This window comes from Larus michahellis, chromosome 9 (assembly GCF_964199755.1).
Source record: "Larus michahellis chromosome 9, bLarMic1.1, whole genome shotgun sequence".
In the NCBI taxonomy this organism is placed as follows: domain Eukaryota; kingdom Metazoa; phylum Chordata; class Aves; order Charadriiformes; family Laridae; genus Larus; species Larus michahellis.
Window position 1 is genome coordinate 48360847 of NC_133904.1, and position 17597 is coordinate 48378443.

Consider the following 17597-nt stretch of genomic DNA (forward strand, 5'->3'; position numbering starts at 1 on the left):
TGTCTAACCTTTCCAGTCGATTCCCAGACTTGCAACCAGTTCAGCTTCAGACAATGTGAAAGCAATTTCACTTTTTTCTGTGTCTACTTCCCTATTTGCATAATGGGGACAAGCCTCCTCAATCTCCCATGGAAAATTAAAAAATTAAAAGCACTGCTTATGAAATGCTTCAGTCACAAGTTTCAGAGAAATACAGAACTACTGTTATGCCATCAGGAGCACCGGCTTTATCAAAGCAACAGCATCTTTGAACAAAAAGTACCAGGTATTCAATGTATCTGATCCTCACTACAAAAATGCTTAGGGTATACCAGAAACGTATGCCACACACACACTGGGATTGAGACCCTTGTCTTCCTGCACTTTATACTATCACTGCCTTCAAAGGAACTGCAAAGTAACCCACACACACACAGAAAAGAAAACAAAACAAAACAAACATCCCCGATTCCAGTTCTCAGTTTTTTTGGTAGAAGATTAATACACAATATCTAAAGAGGGAATTACCCACACAAGACAAAAAGCCCCGTGAAGTTTGCTTTCTTCAGTACAATGAAGTTATTGTACTCATAAAGCCTAAAAGAATTTAAAAAACCCTGATTCCCACACAGAGAATTAGGAACACAGTGGCCCTAAAAACTTTTAGCAACCTACCTAATTATCTGCTGTACTTCATGCCATACTGGGCATAACAGCTGCCAAGTCTACCCCCTCACTATTTGCTGCAAGGAAAAAAAGACTTTCAAAACCGTATATTGATGTTATTTCACATAAAAAGTGAGCATATCTAGTCTTCTTGTTAAGAAAAGTAAGTTCGTTTTGCCCACAAATGGAAAGGCCGCCTTCTCAGATGAAGTTCCTCACTTCTAGCTGCTGAAATGACTGCCACCTCGGAGCAGAGATGCCACCGATGCTGCCATGGGAGGTGCATCTTCTCTCCCTTGGTCCGTGCTGGGCGCAACCTGCCCCGGCCTCAGCGCCTGGCATGCTGGGGACAGCCCTGGTTACAGTCACGCACTAGCACCTCCTCAAACTACCCACCTGTGGGACTACTAACCGAGGGTGGTATGTGGTAAAACACACACGTTTTTCTTTGTCACAGATCTTGGTCCTCGAAGATCACACCTTCAGGAAAACTACAGTCCTCAATGCAAGTACAGGCACAGTTGCAGAGGGGAGTCATATACACTGTACAACAGTAATTCTTAAATCACAGTCCATTCTATTAGAGGTAACAACACAAATGTAAAAACCCTCACAAGAAAGCTCACCTAGGAAGGACAAAACCAAACCCCTGCAACAATAACCCATCAGTGAAAACAAAATTTAAAGAACAATCAGCAGACATTGCAAATTTCAAACCTAAGTCACAACTTCAGAAGGAATTAAAACATTTCAGCGTGGACAAAGTCCTGCTGCAGGAGTTTTTAAACCGCTTGAATTCTTCCTCTCCTGATAAACCCTTACCTCATTGCAATTATTGCAAGCAAAAATAGAAAACAGAATACCGGTACAAATGTTTGTTTTAAAAATAGTTGCTCTAGTATTAAGGGTGATGACTTCACATCATGCTATTTTACCTTTTGAAATCAGCGCTATAACTTTGTAATGAGGACATAACATTTCACATAGCCAGGACACATGGTGAGTTCATCTGTGACCTCATCGCAGGGCCTGATCAAGCACGAAGATCGGGTACCACTCGCAGCGTGCAGAACACAAGTCTGGATTTCATAAGAACACTGGGAAATAGACACGGTTGGCTCACACATGCAAAATATCTTCTCAGAGAGTGGATGTGTGGCCGCAGAGACAGTCAGACCCAGTAAAAGCACCGAAACAAAGTGTTCCAGCTTTCATAGCTGCTGACCTCACGGCACCCCTTTACAGCAGAGAAACATCATTGATTTTCTGAGCTCATTCGAGCACTGCTATTTGGCAGGCCTAAGGTAGCTGGATCACCTTGACTGTAAATTTCCATACAGCCAAACTGCTTGTTCATTGAGATGGGCTACGGACTTCCTGGTTCCAAATTTTGCGTTACTTTCACTAACAACAGTTACCCACATAAAGGCTTTCATACTCGGGATGAAATAGCTCTCATAATCAACTAAAGAGGAAAAACAATCTTCTTTCTAATCTGCTTTGTGTTGCCTGCAAAAATAATTTAAAAAAAAAAAAGTGTCTGACAAAATCGAAGTAATATTCAAAAGCAGGTTTATCATAAGTGAATAAATCCCATTGCTGAGGTACTGTATGACCAATCTTTCCATTTTCTGACTGCAAAAGCATAAAGGGAGTTCTAAACACATCACTACTCCAAAACCTGCAAAGAAACCATCTAAAAGACCACCCTCACCATATTCCCTGTGTTCTCCTGTCAGCAGCAGAAAGCTGTGACAGCATTTTCCCTTCCTCTCCTCCCCCCACAGATCACCACAGACCTCCAAGACACAACACCCAAACACCACGTTCCTGAGAAGGACTTCCACAGGTCAGCACTTTCTCGGAGACTCCCCCAGTCAGAAGATTCACAGCTCTGCACAAACATGCTGGGAAAAGGCGACACTGATTTCTTGCTCCAGTTCCACTGTGCAGGACTTTTGGAGTACAGACCACAGGGTCCAATCCCAACCCCATGCAGAGGAAGGGCAAACCACTGCAGGTACCAACTCATCCAAGCTGGGAGGGCAACCACAAACAATCCCATTCTCGCAGCAGAAAAACACACGCATGGTGGCAAGCTTATATCTTTATCACTGGAAGGGAAGTGATATAAGAATACTTCTAGCTGCTAGTTCTACACCTTATTTACCTGTCTACACAGGCAATTACACAATCACTTCATCTCACTCATGAACGCACGTTATTATGGGTGTCTATTACTTCGGCCCAACTACTTCAGCAAGTAATTCCAGAAAACTCAACCTGACTAAGCCAGCACAGTATGGGAATTCACAATTATGCTGAAATATTAAAGAGGTTGGGCATACTACTTCATCTTGCATTTTAAAACAAGACACACACACACAGAGCAGCATCTGTGGCTGTCACTACTCCCCAGAGAATGCACCCATTTCGCACAAATATACAGAGAAGAATTTTGTAACTTCCACTTCAGGATTAACAACGAGGAATCCCAAAATCAAACTCCTGCCTCCTGTACAGCTTAAATATAGTCAACTTTTTATTTTAATCTTTATATGCATTTTCCTCTCTTACTAGTAGTTTATGTACCTACACCAAGGAGGACCATATTCTTCCATGAACCAATACTTACAAAAATTAATTCCAGGCTATAAAAGACCCTTTTCCATATAACACCTTTGTATTTCTTAAATAGCAATTCATAGGAAAACACCAAAACCCACAAATCATTCGTTCTCTAAGTCACTAAATAGTCACCAGGCAGGCAGCACAGACCTTTGTCATGAAAACATGACAAAGTCAAGTCGGATCTGCTAGTACAGTTCATTAATAATACTGTATATTCCAAAACCACAGTCTGATTTGTCTCTTATGAAAGAATTTATCCAGGAGCCCCTATAGAAATACAACTATAGAAGTTGAGTGTGTGCAGTAAACGTATAACCTAGCCTATTCGCAGTTGGGCTGATGGATTGCTAACAAAAAAGTAACCAGCCTAAAAGAATAAACACACAGATATGTACATCAGTAACCATACTAATAGATGGAAATAGTTTTCTTTTTTAACGTCCACAGCGTGACTCATAAATTATCTGACAAAAGCAGCAAAAGTACTAATGCAATAATTCCCCATGCACTAGTTCCAGGCAAACGTCCATTTCTTTTTCATACAGAAGATCAGTAATTAAATTTGCTATTCCGTCACACTGCTGCCACAACACCACAGAGCTTATGCAAAGCATGCTATCGATTTCAACCACAAACGGCCCGGTCATTGTCACTTTTGTGTCTGACAAAGATTAATTTTTAGTAATGAGAGAGAAAGTACAGAAGCACAGAGGAAGAGACATGGTAGAATGAGAAGACTGCTTTCATCACCCCTGCATCTCCAAAGGGAAGGGAGAAATGTACGTGAATGCATCTCCTAACAAAGCAGGAAAAGCCTACACATTTTCACAAACACACATAAATACAGATAAAATACCCTAATAAGAAAACAAATCACGACCAACAGGACTTACATTTATAGCTGCAAGAATCAAATTTGTTTGCTATAAAAAGAGTTAATGAAAGTTCTGACCATACAAGGAAAATACTTTTCAGTTTAAGCAAAACAGAGAAGCTCTTTGATGACATGTAAGCTGAATGCCTACACGCACCAGGGTTTTATACAAGTTCTTTATCGAACTATGTGGACAAGTGAAATTGAACTAATACAAATGTTGGTTTGGTGATTATTTCCTTTTTGAAAACGGATGTTGCAAGGAGTCTGTTTTCTGTCATAATCGAACTAAAAATGAATTCTTGAGTCAAAAAAGTTCTCTGGGAGCCAGGCGCTTTGTTCTGACTAAGATTCTTGAATGAAAAGATTGTCTACATGCTCCTGTGACCACGCCTGTTCAATCTTATAAGCATATGTACATATTACATAGGTGTATCATAAAAAAATACTCAAGCACATTGCCCTCCAAACAGGAAGTTGTCGTGCAAAGCTTTTCAACCTGTCCACAATGTTTTAATATGTGTGCATACATTATGGAAGATCCAAGCCTGAATAAAACAAAAAGGGTTATTCTATAGTCAGTGAGAAACCTTTTTTTAGACAATTCATGGTAACATGTCAAAAAAAGCCATTAATGCAAACCCATAGTAGTGTTTCAGTCAGTAAGAGTAACTTTCAGCTGGAACAGTAATAAAAATACAGAGAAGAAAAAAAAACACCTTATGTACGTTTCCAAACTCACCCACATTTGGTGGTTTCCCATAATTTACAGGGAGTTCGGGAGGCCGCCCTCTGTGAAGAGCCGCAAACGCAGATCCTTTCCATAGCGTATGTCTGAAGTCTGTACCGGCAAGATTAACAGCGGGTTGGTGAAACAATTAGCCAAACTGGGTCCAACTGATCTATTCTTCTTAGAATCAAGAGCATCAAGCATCACTCCCAGCATCCCAAAATAAGACCGGTCTTTTAAAATAGTCTGTCAGAGACCTAGCACTTAAAGAAGATTGCTACTCCATTTCTAGTTCGTAAGCGATGTGACTGTAAATGGTTTCAGCTTATTTTTGCTTCATTATGGCAAGTAGGGAGTCTAAACTGATGGAAAGAAAAAGAAAGTGTAAAAAGTGGGTGCACTTTGTATTGAGTCAGCACTGAATTTTGGTGGGGTTTTAGTCCTTCTGCAATCCCAACACATACAGGACCTCTCCTTATGAACTGTACATTTGAGAATACATACACGCACACATATTTGCTCCCTGAAAGTGGGAGAAGTGAGATTTTTTTTTTTTCCAATAAATCTGTTTTCCTGCAATTGGTGGCAATATGCCCTCCTTTCAGATTCTCCTCTGCACCCCACCCCCCTCACCCCAAAAAACATTGTTTTTAAAATGAAGACTGTTTTCTTTAAAGACTCTCCAGCTATCTGCTGCCAACTGGCCTCAGTAAGCCTTCTCTCTAGAACAATAGTGATTTTTCTGAGACTGTTCAGAGTGCCTCAGAAATTAGACCTGGACTTCTTCCATTTCTGGCCATCTGGAAGGAGAGAAATGAGCTTCCATGGTGAACAAGGACTGAAACAGAAGGATAGTGCCACAGATTGGTGGATCTGTGTATCACCCTTTAGATCTCTGAATATGAAGTGCACAAGCTTACGTGACTCAAAGAGACTCCTGAGAGCACCTTCTGATTAAAACCCAAACTGTACCACGGAGTATTACAATGATACATATTAAAAACAGCACTCAGACTTTCTAAAATAGATCAAAATAGCTATAAATACTAATGGTAAATGGAAACTTCATACTGGGGAGCAGAAATCCATGTATGTCAGCTTTGAAAAAGGTACGATGTTTCATATTAGTGAGTCTGCTTTACAAACCAAATAGCACAATGTCACAGCACTTTTTTCTGAAGGAGGAAAAACAAAACCCACCATAAATATACTAGAAATCTTTTTGCAATAAATTTATCACATGGCTTAGAAAGCACTACATCTTTCAGTGATTCATCTAGCCTTTGTCCCCTAACTACCCTAAGAAAATTCTGTTTCCCTGCACAAAAATGTTTATTTTCTCTTTACATTTTGTTGCTCTTTTCTTCTAAGATGCAAACTGAATGTGATATGAAGGAACTTTTCTCTGCAGGCCTCCCTGCAAACCTGAAATTCTCCACCCAATTATGGAAAAGCATAGGCAAAGTAAGACTCAGTCCCAAAGCTCTGCGTAAGGAAACATGCTTGCAAACACAACACCCCTCCAGGTGATATCCAGTGGATCAGCAGAATGATACAGTCCTTTTTGGCATCAGTGTGACTTCACAGGATGCAGCAAATAAAGTGCTCAACCGCCACTGGAACAGGAAGGTCCTGCTCTCCTATCCCTCCTCCTCTCCCAAAATGATGCTCCAGCTGGCTATGTCACCTCCAGACCAGGAGCTAATTTAATTCCCTACAACAGCAGGAACAAACTTTGCAACATTTTAGCTCTCTGAATCACATCACAGGATCAAGTAAGTTCTGGCTCCTACAAGGAAGAAGTGACATGGGCATGGAGTGAGGAGGGAAGGGAGGAACCGCTCTTTTCAATAGCAGACGGCTCTCAGATCTGTTTAGTTATAACACAAAACTCTGCTCTCAGGATCATTATCTCAAGTAGAGCAGTTTTTCAAAAGGAATAGGACTGGTGCTCTATTCATGAAGGCAATGGGGGCTTTCATTCAAATTAACTTTAAGCAAGGACGAGCAGGAATTATCACCGAAGAATCAGTCTCACCCTCTCCCACCCTCTAAATGCTGCCCCAAGTGCCATCCTGCCCTTCAAGTTCACACACCTGTCCACACAGCCAGGGAATCAAATAATGGAACAAACCAGCCTGAAAAACAGCCCAGCAAAATATATAGACTGCTGGGTTATTTTAGACATGGGCATGCGTACATGTATATGAAAAAAATAGCTATTTTTCATACGGATCCAATCTCTAATTGAGTTCATCACATCACTTACACCAACACCAGTCCAACATGCTGGGGAGGGGAGGCAGGGGAAGCAAGCAACAAGTTCAGGCAACTGTGAGCAAGAGCTGCTTGAGATGGCACTTTCTACCCAAGGAACATATATGTAACAGGGCCAGCAATACCCACATTTTAGCAAGACTGCAACAAGAAAGCTGACAAGCATAGGAGACAAACCAGGGTTCATGCAAACACACACAGATACCACAATACAAATCGAAACAGAAGAGGGTTTGATCATTAAAACAAAATTCAGTCACACATAAATTGATAATCTTACCTTTTGCTGCCCTTAATAGAGACTGGCGCCCGACACCTAGCAAAGTCTGCACGCCTAGGACACTCTGTGGGATTTCCTTGTCTAAAAGGGGTCCGAGTCTCTCACAGATCCTAAGAAGATAATCCGGAGGGATGTGTGCATTGACAGCCACCTAAACATATAAATAACACAGTTTGAAAATTGTTTTGCTCTTCCTGCTACTGGTATTTCTTTGTTTGGTTCATATTCAAGTATTAAAGTCACTGAAATCAAGTCTAAAACCCCTGAAAACCCCCTCAAAATTAATTATACCAAAGATGCCTTTTAAAGTGACATGAACTGTTGATAAAAGTCATACCAGAAATTCCAGGTGGTAGCAGCTACAGTTATCCCTTAATAACAAACAAAAATCCCTGAAGCTCAGAGGTCCCAGCACAGTACTCTAATCGAACAAAGTATTGCCTGGGGACTTTTTTTAAGCCTTTTTAACCCTTCCGTTCATTTTTTTCACATTTCTTGCTTAGCCGAAACACCCTTGACAGACACTCACATTACTGTAAGAAGCACATGTGCTAAAGCCTAAAAAACCCAAACATTATCCTAAAAGCAATACCTAGTCTCCAGTTTTTAGCTACTGGGAGTTGGCATCTTTAAGATCCATTCGTGTAGATTCCTAATTTGTCATGTTGAGAAAACATTCTTCTTTTTTCCCCTTTAGACAGAGATTGTTTTCTATAGGGATACAATAGTTTTTCCAACAATCTGTTCAAACAGCAAATAAATTGTGCCTCATTATCCAGAATGTCCTGCACTTGCCCGATTTCTACGATATTTACTAGCTGGCAGCAAAAGCTCAGCATCAGAGCTTATTTAGCTCCTTCCATACAGGAAATACAGCTACATTAAAGATCAACTCTAGCAGGTCACTCAGCTCTTACGTACCTGTGATTGACGATGGAAGAACTAGTTGTATTAGAACTATTTACAACTTTTGTATCTGTTGCAATATTATGAAGAGATTGTCGTAAGCCAGTGTTCTGTTTTACCAAGCCACAAACTAATGCCAAATAATACTAAAGCTGACCGGAAAGGGCCAGAACGGTGCTCATTGTAAAGAAATAACAGCAGGCATGTGCCTGTGCACGCCCCTCTCTCCTACACGACCACTTCAAGTGTGCCCAGTCACAGGCCAACACTGGCGACAGGGCTGTGAGCGCTCACCACCCACGCAGCTCCTTCCCAGTGGGGTAGGACAAGTTTTTGTGCAGCTGCAGTGAGCCAGAATGATTCCCCAGTTTGGCTAAAAGCATGACCAAGCTCCCCTCTACATCGGCTCCGGTGCCCACCTCCCGCACAAGGAGCCGTTTCAGCCCCCCTGGCTGGGAACGCTCACCCGACAGAAGAAGGAAAAGGTTTTCTGCCAAGTTTAGCAAAGCTGACTGTGATTCAGAGAAGCATGAGAGCTGGTGGAAAGCATGGAACGAGACCACTTCTTTCAACAGCAGAGCACCATCAGATAAGCCCAGCTATCCTGCCCACCCAGACCCCAGGGATGTGCCCCGGCACACCAGAGGGAGCGGCAGGCATTGGGAAGGAGGAAAAGGTAAGTACTTCACTCACAACTGCTGCCAAAACATTGTTCACTGAACTATGTCATCAAAGAGGTTATTACTACATGTCATTGGGAAATCGTTCGTTCCAATTGGGCAACAGCAGTGGTGCTACAGGGCTCAACGCGGTGAGTCAGGTGTTGTATAATGTAATCACCTGCATCACAAGCAGGATCAACACCATCCCACAAATGAGATTCTAAAAATGCCCCCCAAAAAAGGAAAGGTTTTTCCAATGATATATACTAATTACCATTTAACTAAACTCAACTAAAACTCTTCAAATCTAAATGGAAACTCTTGCAGAAGAGAGACAGGCTTCTCCACACACAGTTTCAGTTGCTGCGTGTTAAAGATATGGCTCTGTCCTTCGGATGGAAAGAGCGGAATCGTACTTCTGCAGGAAAGATAAACCTGATGACTGCATTAATGTGGTTCTGTTCCACGGTTTTTCATACTGTGAGCATCAAAGAATGACCCCATGAATGCTCTCTTGCACTCTCCAGCCATTCTAACTTTTTCATTTTCCCACAAAAAAAAACAAACTATAGAGTTCCAAAATTGTATTGGTACTTCCCCCAGTTGTACATCCAGTGAAGCTCAGTGTATAAGCATGAATTGTCTTTCATTGTAAATTACATGATATAACAGAAGACAAAATAAGATAAAGGGATTATCTGAACTTTTGTATTTACCTATCGTTCTTACTCATTCCTCAAATATTATAAACGTGCTAATGCTACAAAATATTTTATTATTCTGCACTGGCCTCCCTTCAGTTTGCAAGGGATCTGAAAAGGATCTGAAACAAAGGCAATTCTAAAGAGAGAATCTGCAATTTAATAAAATCTGAGTATGAAATTCCTTTTTACATCTCTGATAATTAGTAACATGATTCTCAGTCAACAATTGCCAATTCTAGAAATGTATCAAGCTTAAGATTAAAAGATTAAAAAGAAAAAGGGCAACCAAACCAGGAGCTGTGGAATTTACATTTTACTTCTAGGGTGGGAAAAAAAACCAAGCGATATCACTCTCTCTGGAAATATAAAATTTCACAGAAAGCCCAAACCATTCTCCTAGCGTAATGCAGCAAAACACTTCCCTTTTCGCTCAGGAGTACACTGTGAAGTATCGCTGCTATTCTGTGTCTAGAGAGAGGGGCTGAATTAAGCCTGGCAGCAAATATCCCACTGCGGAGACAGAGCACAAGTTGTTCGACAAGCAGTCCTAGCTCAGCGCACCTACTCAGAAATGGAAAGGGACTTTGTTACTTAAAGACCCGCAGATCAAGCCACAGTTTTATAAAAAGCAGCAAAGGGAGCAAACATTAACACATGTGCAGACCAGCCAACATCCCAAGATGGGTGGACGCGCGGGACTCGGGGAGCGTGTGGCAGTTATCTGCCCATGCCTGGCGGTAATTTGCCCGGAACATCCAGACGTTAAGCAGCTCAGGATACCAGACATCTGCTTGATCACTGCCCAGACCAGGAAAGTTGGCAAATCCATCACGGAGCCAGAGTTAAATCGGCACAAGTGAGCTGCTGAGGCATCTAGATCTTAGTGCACAATTTTATTGGACTGTAAACTTTCCTAAGCCACATGTAACATGGAGCATATTGTGCAGACCAGGCACATATCAAAGTGACCGCTCACTTTCTTAACACGCCCACCTCACCAGATTTGCCCCCTGCGATCAGAACCATGCCATACATACTACAGAAGAAAGGCTGTATGACAGCCTTTCCCCGTCTTCTATTTCTTTCCCTGCACATTTTCATGTTTCTACAAGCCAGAACAGCCAAAATAAATGGCCCTTAATCTGAATATTACCACTGTTGTTATTACCAAACAGCCACATAGGCAGGCAGCAATAGCAGCAAATTCTCCTGGAGATTTTTTTCCATAATAACTTCCAGATAAAATGCTTAAACCGCAGCCCGGAGCAAAACAAGCAATTCTATTTTCAGGTTCCCAAAAGAACTTGAAACAAAAATCCTTCCTCTCACCTCTGCATGAGATAGCTGTAAATGGATTTTAAGTATCTTTCCAAAACATGAAGCTGCAAACATACAGCTGAGAAAAACAAAGTCTCCCCAATCAGATTTTCATTAAAAGAAGGAAGGAAAAAGGCAAAGCTTAGCATCAGTTATAGCCACACATGCTAGTCCAAACCCCATACAGCAAAATGAAACAACGGCAAGGATATTATCACCTCATCAAATATATTAGAAAATATTTTTAGAATATTAGAAAATATTTTAGAAAACAATTAGAAAATTGGAAAAATTAGAGACAAGTCACACAGGCCAAAAACATGCTTAAGAAGAGCTTTTAAAAGAGCATGTTAAAATAATGCAGAAGAGCTGAAAACACACTGTGAGAGCAAGTTCTGCACCCTGGCATAAATTATAAAAAGGAAAACATTCTGTTGCCTTAAGATATGAAAGACCCTATAAAAGTTAAAATGTGAAAGCACAAGAATGCCCCGGTACCACAGAAGAATTCTATGACACAGTAACCGCACAGGTCTTACGGATCTAAAAACTTGAAAGAATTGGGTAAAGGGAATCCATCCTTTTAAAAAAATCTAGGTAAACAACCATGGGTGAATGTAACAGGGTCATGACTGCTTGAACCAGTATGCAAATCAGTTGCTACAGTGATAAGCAGCTGCAAGTAAAGAACTATTAGTGAAGTCACGTCAGGGCTAGGAGAAAGTCATACCCCTCAACCTGTTTATGCTTCTGATGTTGGAAGCATTACCACATACGGTCAAAGACTACTGAGCAAAGGGTCCTCATCGGACAGCTAAGACAGGCAAGAAGCTGCTTGTTCCCTGAACCAACCAAACAAAATCCCCTGGTATGACTGATGACAATTTCTCCTCCAAGGAAGGTTTCAATAAAGAGGAAACAAATAAACAAACAAAGACTCTTTGTGATTACTATTTCTAATAAGATGCCTGTCTTACCAGGGATCGGAACCAGATAGCTCTGAAACATCTCCTTTGGGAAGCCCAGTGAAACATCGCTTCAAAGCACGGAATAAGTTTGACAGAAGAGCTGCATAATGAAAGCAACACAGGGAGCAACGTGGGCCTTCAATGGCTCCTTCGTACCCAGTCCCCTGTGGGCAGGCAGTTGTGCATCAGCAGCAGATTTCTAACCTCTAGGCAGTCGTACGGCACTTCCCTCATTTGCCAAAATAACAATCCACTAAGAATCAATTGACAATTGTATCAAAAAGCAGCAGAGGAGACCAAGAGGACCAAGGCAGCTGAGCAAGCAGGAAATTACTCAAGACCTCAAATACGGAATCTCAGCAAAAGGAAGCTCAGATACTGGACTTGCACAAGGTGTCAAAAGTATGCAAATACACACAAATTTAAAAGCCATTATACAGTCGGTTTCCCCAGAGAGAATGGGTTGGAACTACTATAGTACCAGATGACATTTTCCTGACACGAAAAAAACGTAACATCTCTTCTCAGCTAATGCCGGGATTGGCAATATCTATAAATAACAGCACCTCAGACTCATAGCTAGTTTTAAATCAATGCAGATGGACAAGGCAGAAACTCAAAGCCAAATCCCATAAGCTGTTCATACCAGCACAGCCGTTCACAGATGCAAGTTCTCCACTTGAATACACTGTCCGACAATAGCTGATTTTCTGTTTTTCCTGAAATTATATGCATCTTCAGCACAAAGACCAAAACAGGCTGAGCCAGAAGAGACAGCGCATCAAAAAGTCCTTGAAAAACCAGACCAGACGCAGTCATCTTTATCAGGAATAAACAAAGATAATTTCGAACAGCAGTCCACTGGCGACTGTTGTGATAATCTGAGTCAGTTCAGCTTGACTCGTCTGTACAACAGCTGACTCCACATTGAAACTGCTACGGTTAATATAAAATAGGAGTACTAATTGCGTGCAATACCTCAGGCCTTCACAAGGAGCGCGAGGACCCTCCCCTTTACAAACACGTTTCATGTCTGAAGACCACCAGCAGTCAATAACAAAGTAAAAAACACTCTGGAGTACACCTGGACGATTACCTAGACAGGCAGCCACATGTTGCACATAAAAAGTACTCCAACGTGGAAACAAGCAGAAAAGACAAAGGGAACACAAATACACGTAAGCTAGTATTCTCTGTGTGGTTTTGCTCGCTAGGTACGATTCTTACTAGTGTGTATTAAATTACTCTTATGCCTTGTGGTACCTGACATTTAAAGACCAAGTTCAAATAAAAAAGAAAAAGAAATCTCAACAGAGAGTTTTCAGATCTTGACTAAAAGCTTGAGTGGAGTAAACAGTCCCTCGATAAAAGTCAACTAATAGGCGATTTGGTTGTTACATCTTTATCATTTCCAGAAGCCCTAAGAGCCATAACAACATACTCAATGGCAAGAGTATCGGTGTACGTTCTGAAAAATACCAACACTAACCTGAACAGTCAAACTGAGAATGGAAAACAAAGCTGAAACATCAGCAATTAGAACAGAAATACTTTGTCAGATTTTCCAATGCAGAGTGTTGGGCAAACAGACAAACAAAAAAAAAAATCAGACTTCTCTGGGTTTGTAAACTCTCATTGCGTTGGATTATCTCAGGCCTGTCTGACCAGCATAGTTGCAACACTAGGCAGAGATTGTAACTGAATTTGGGTTTCTGTCGTTAAGCATTCAAAAAGAAGAAATGGGTAGAAAAAGCTTTATCTCCAATTGCTAGCATCTATCATTTATTTTTGGTTCATTATATGACTGAGATAATTGAAATGAAGTCCAGAGTTATTTGTGTTCTTCACAACCCTGGCTAAACATTACATTCAGACATCTAGCTAGCCCTGAAGTCAAGGAGTTCAGGTTAATATACAATCATATGCAACCCAAGGTTCAAACTCCAAATACCTCAGACCCTAAGCAACGAGAGGAAAAAGGCCTTTCTTCAACATCCTCAACAGCAAAAGCTTCAGTCTGAGGATTAGGAGAGAGAAGCTCAGTTCATCCTACCTAGCATCAACCTGTCTCACTGTAATGATTCATTTATAGTCCCATTCCTCGTTGCAAATCAAGTTAAACAGCTAAATACTACAAGATAAAAAGGCAATCTAAAAGGATTGATTATGGTCGACTAGTTTAAGACAGAAGAAAAAAAATCTTATGCTTAGTTTTTATAATTCTATGCAGCGAGACACAATTTCCCGTTAATTCCAAGCCTCACTCTGCAACTGTTTGTTTCCTGTTTCTGAAATATTAAAGAAAAAGACACGGCTTCAACAATGTCATCTAATACACAAAAAGAAGGTGTTAAGGCTTTTTAACTCATGCCCCATAGAATGAAAGGGAAAATTGTATATGTTAATATAACTGATTAAGCAAAACCAGTATGTCTGAAATCAGACTTCATGCTGCCACTGTTAACATTCCTCTTGCATACCGGGTGCAGTCACAAGCTAAACCTGAAAGAGCCTATAGTTAGATTTCAGGTTCTCTAGGAAGGCTGTACAGCTTTAAAATTTATTGAATGCAGTACTTACTCCGTGTCTGCTCACTCAATATACAGTCCCGGAATTACCCACAAGAGGTATGATGAAGCATAACGTTCATCTTAAACTCTTAATGCGCTTTGGAAAGGGAAAGGCAGCAGGTAGAAACGTCTCATTTCGACGCAGGGAGTTCTCCCATCTGCATCTGAGCTTCTACAGTATTGCTAAAGTGGAAAACTAACTCTTAGGCAAGCTAGAAAAGAGTTTGAGCAACAGTCATGTCAAAATCCCACATCGCCATTGCCCTGCGCGAGATGGGAAAGGCAAGGACGTACTTTCAGTTCCTTCCAGGTGAGGAGACGGTGACAATCACACAGTATATCAGTATTATAAAAGCTATTAGTAAGTTCACAGTATTCCAACTGAAAACTGCCAAATCAGCGCCATACATTATTACCCAGAGACGAAAACAAGGCCATTTGCACCCTTCGGAAAGAAATCGAAATGACATTTTGGTTCCGCTGCTTTCAGGAGGAGGCTAGGACAGAGACGGGCATCACCGGGGGGGCGAGGGGACAGAGGCCACCCCCTGGCACCCAGCCCCTTGGCAGCGCAGAGGGAAGCTGACCTTTCTCAATGACAGACATTCACACGGTTTATACCTAGCAAAAGCAGCCACTCCATATATTTCATAGGCGTTTAATAGAACATTACATTCCCTAAAAATCCCGGGGTTTTTTTTTGGTTTTTTTGGGGGGTTTTTTTTTTAAATTTTCAGGCAGGCCCAGCCGCCCCGCTGAGGAGCCGGGTTTCAGCACAGGCTGCCGCCGCAGGCCAGGAATCCCTGAACAAGACCAGCAGCTCTGCCTGGCGACGGGCCCGCCGGCACGTCGACATCTAATCCCCCCGCTCCGCTCGGCTCGGCCTGGCCTGCCCCGGCCGCCGCGCTGCCCGCCGCCCCCCGGGGCCGGGCGGTGACAGCAGCCTGCTCCCGGCGGCCTCCTCCAGCCCCACGGGTGTCCGCGGACCGCTGTGTTTTGGCCTCCCGCCGGCCCCGTCAGCCCCGCGGCCCTGTCAGCCCCGCCGGCCGGGGTTGGGAGGGGGGAACCGGCACCCCGCGCCCCCCGCCCTCCCTGCCAGTGCCTCCGCGGCGCCGCAGCCAATCAGCTGCCGCCTTCCATCGCCTGCCGCCGCTCTCCGGTTTGTAAGACGCGGCGCCATTGGCCGGGCTGGGCCCCGGTACGTGCCCTCAGATAACCCTCCCGGCCCCACAATAGCGCGTCCCCGTCAGTCAGCACCAAGTAGCCCCCGCCGCCGCCCCGCCGTGTCCCCCCCAGCCCGGCCCGGCCGCGCCTCCCCTTCCTCCCCTCCGCACCCCCCGCGGCCCGGCGGCAGCCGCGGCCTCAGCGGGGCGCAGCCCGCAGCCCCGGGAGGGAGGGAAGGAGGACGGGCGGGGTGGGGGTGGACGGGGAGAAGCGGCGGCGGGGGGGGTTGCTCGTCGGGGAAGTCGGGAGTGAAACTTGGCTCACCAGGTCCTCGAAGCTCCGGCGGTGCTCCTTGCCCTGCCAGTCCAGGCGCCGGGGGATCAGCTGCGGGAGGGAGGGAGGCGGCCGTCAGACCCCGGCCGGCCGAGGGGAGCCCCCGCCGGTGCCAGCCCGCCCCGGGGAGGAGCCCCTCCGCCGCTACCCCCGGCCCCGGGGCACCCGCGCCTCCCGCAGGGTCTCACGGAGCCCCAGGAGGAGATAGGCTGGGTTGGACTGGGCAGGGCAACCCCCGACCCCCACACTCCCCAGGGCTTCCCCTGTCCCGCCGGGGCAGGCGCCTCACCTGGTGCTCCTCCAGCTCCTCCACCAGCACCTGGGGAGAGACGGACACACGGACAGACACACAGACACACAAAGGACGTGAGTCCGGCGCCCGCAACGCAGCGGCTCCCCGGCCCGCCGCCCACCTGCCCCGGCCCGGCCCGGCCCGTCCCCAGCCCCGGCCCGTCCCCGTCCGCCCCGGCCCGGCCGCAGCCCCCGGCTCCCCGCTCACCTGGGCGGATTTCTTACAGGGTCCGGACTGCAGGAACCGGGCGATCAGGTAGTAGAGCTCTGCGGAGAGGTGAGGGGAGAAGGGGACACGGTTACAACGGGGGCGGAGGGGCGGCCGGCGGGTCGGAGGGCAGCCCCCGCCGGCAGCGATACCCACCGGCTTCCAGCTGGGTCGGGGCGGCCGCCGCCGCCGCCATCCTCCTCAGGAGGCCCGAGGGGGAGGGGAGGTGGCGGATGGCGCCCCGGGGAGACGCCGCTCCTACTGCGGCCGAGCCCCCATGGAGGAGCCCCCACTGCCCGTGCGCGGCGCTGGCCCCAGTCCGGCTGCTGCCGGGGCTCAGGGCATCGCCGCTCGCCCCATGGCTATCCCGGCCCGCGAGCCTCCGCCGAGCGGGGTGCAGCGCGCGCCGCCGGCCGCACGGGGGCGGTGCGCGGCCGGGCGGGAGGGGGGGAAGCGGCGGCGGGAGGGGACGGGGCGGAAGCGCCTGGCCGGAAGGGCGGGGCGGTGACGCAGCGGGGGCGGGGCTGCCGCCTCAGGCGACACTTCCGGCCGGCAGCTCGGTGAGGCGGAGGCGGCCGGGCCGTACCGTACCCGGGCGTTGCGCCATCTCCGCCGTGACGGGAGGGGGAGAGCCCCTCTGCCGTCCCGCGGGGAGCCTCGCTGGTCTCCTGCTGGGAAACGGAGACTCGGAAAATAAGTGTTGGGTTGTTTTTTTTAAAAAAAAAAAAAAAAAACCCGCAAGGATTTGGGAATCTTTAGCTTCTTATCAGGCGGGGAGGGCAGCGACGAGCATGGAGGCTACGCGTGTTTCGGGGAGGGGGGCACACGCAGGTGGGAAGGTGGAGCCGGAGAGCCGGCTCCCTTTAAGAAAGGCCTAGCTGTGGGCAGAGGCCTGAGGAGGCACCACTGGGAGTGGAACAGCTGTGTGGTGGCGTACGGCAGGTACAGAACGTACATTTCTTTGTGTTCATGAAATTGTTGAATGCACTGTAAAGGTAGACAGACGTGCTCAAGGCGAAGCGTTGGGGCACAGAAAA

General features: G+C 45.4%; 1 protein-coding gene across 3 annotated transcripts in view; it reads right to left on the reverse strand.

Annotated features, from left to right (window-relative positions):
• Positions 1-17050, reverse strand: part of BRWD3 (bromodomain and WD repeat domain containing 3) — a 59150-nt gene extending 42100 nt beyond the window's left edge. For all 3 annotated transcript variants that reach the window (XR_012588942.1, XM_074599815.1, XM_074599814.1), the window contains exons 1-6: positions 16717-17050; positions 16561-16619; positions 16351-16380; positions 16053-16112; positions 7438-7588; positions 4893-4991 (exon numbers count right to left, since the gene is read on the reverse strand). Coding sequence is in view for 2 of the 3 variants with exons in the window: in XM_074599815.1 (XP_074455916.1) it covers positions 4893-4991; positions 7438-7588; positions 16053-16112; positions 16351-16380; positions 16561-16619; positions 16717-16756 (439 nt within the window). In the remaining variant the exon portion in view is untranslated. The remainder of the gene's footprint in view (positions 1-4892; positions 4992-7437; positions 7589-16052; positions 16113-16350; positions 16381-16560; positions 16620-16716) is intronic.
• Positions 17051-17597: the final 547 nt, after the last annotated feature.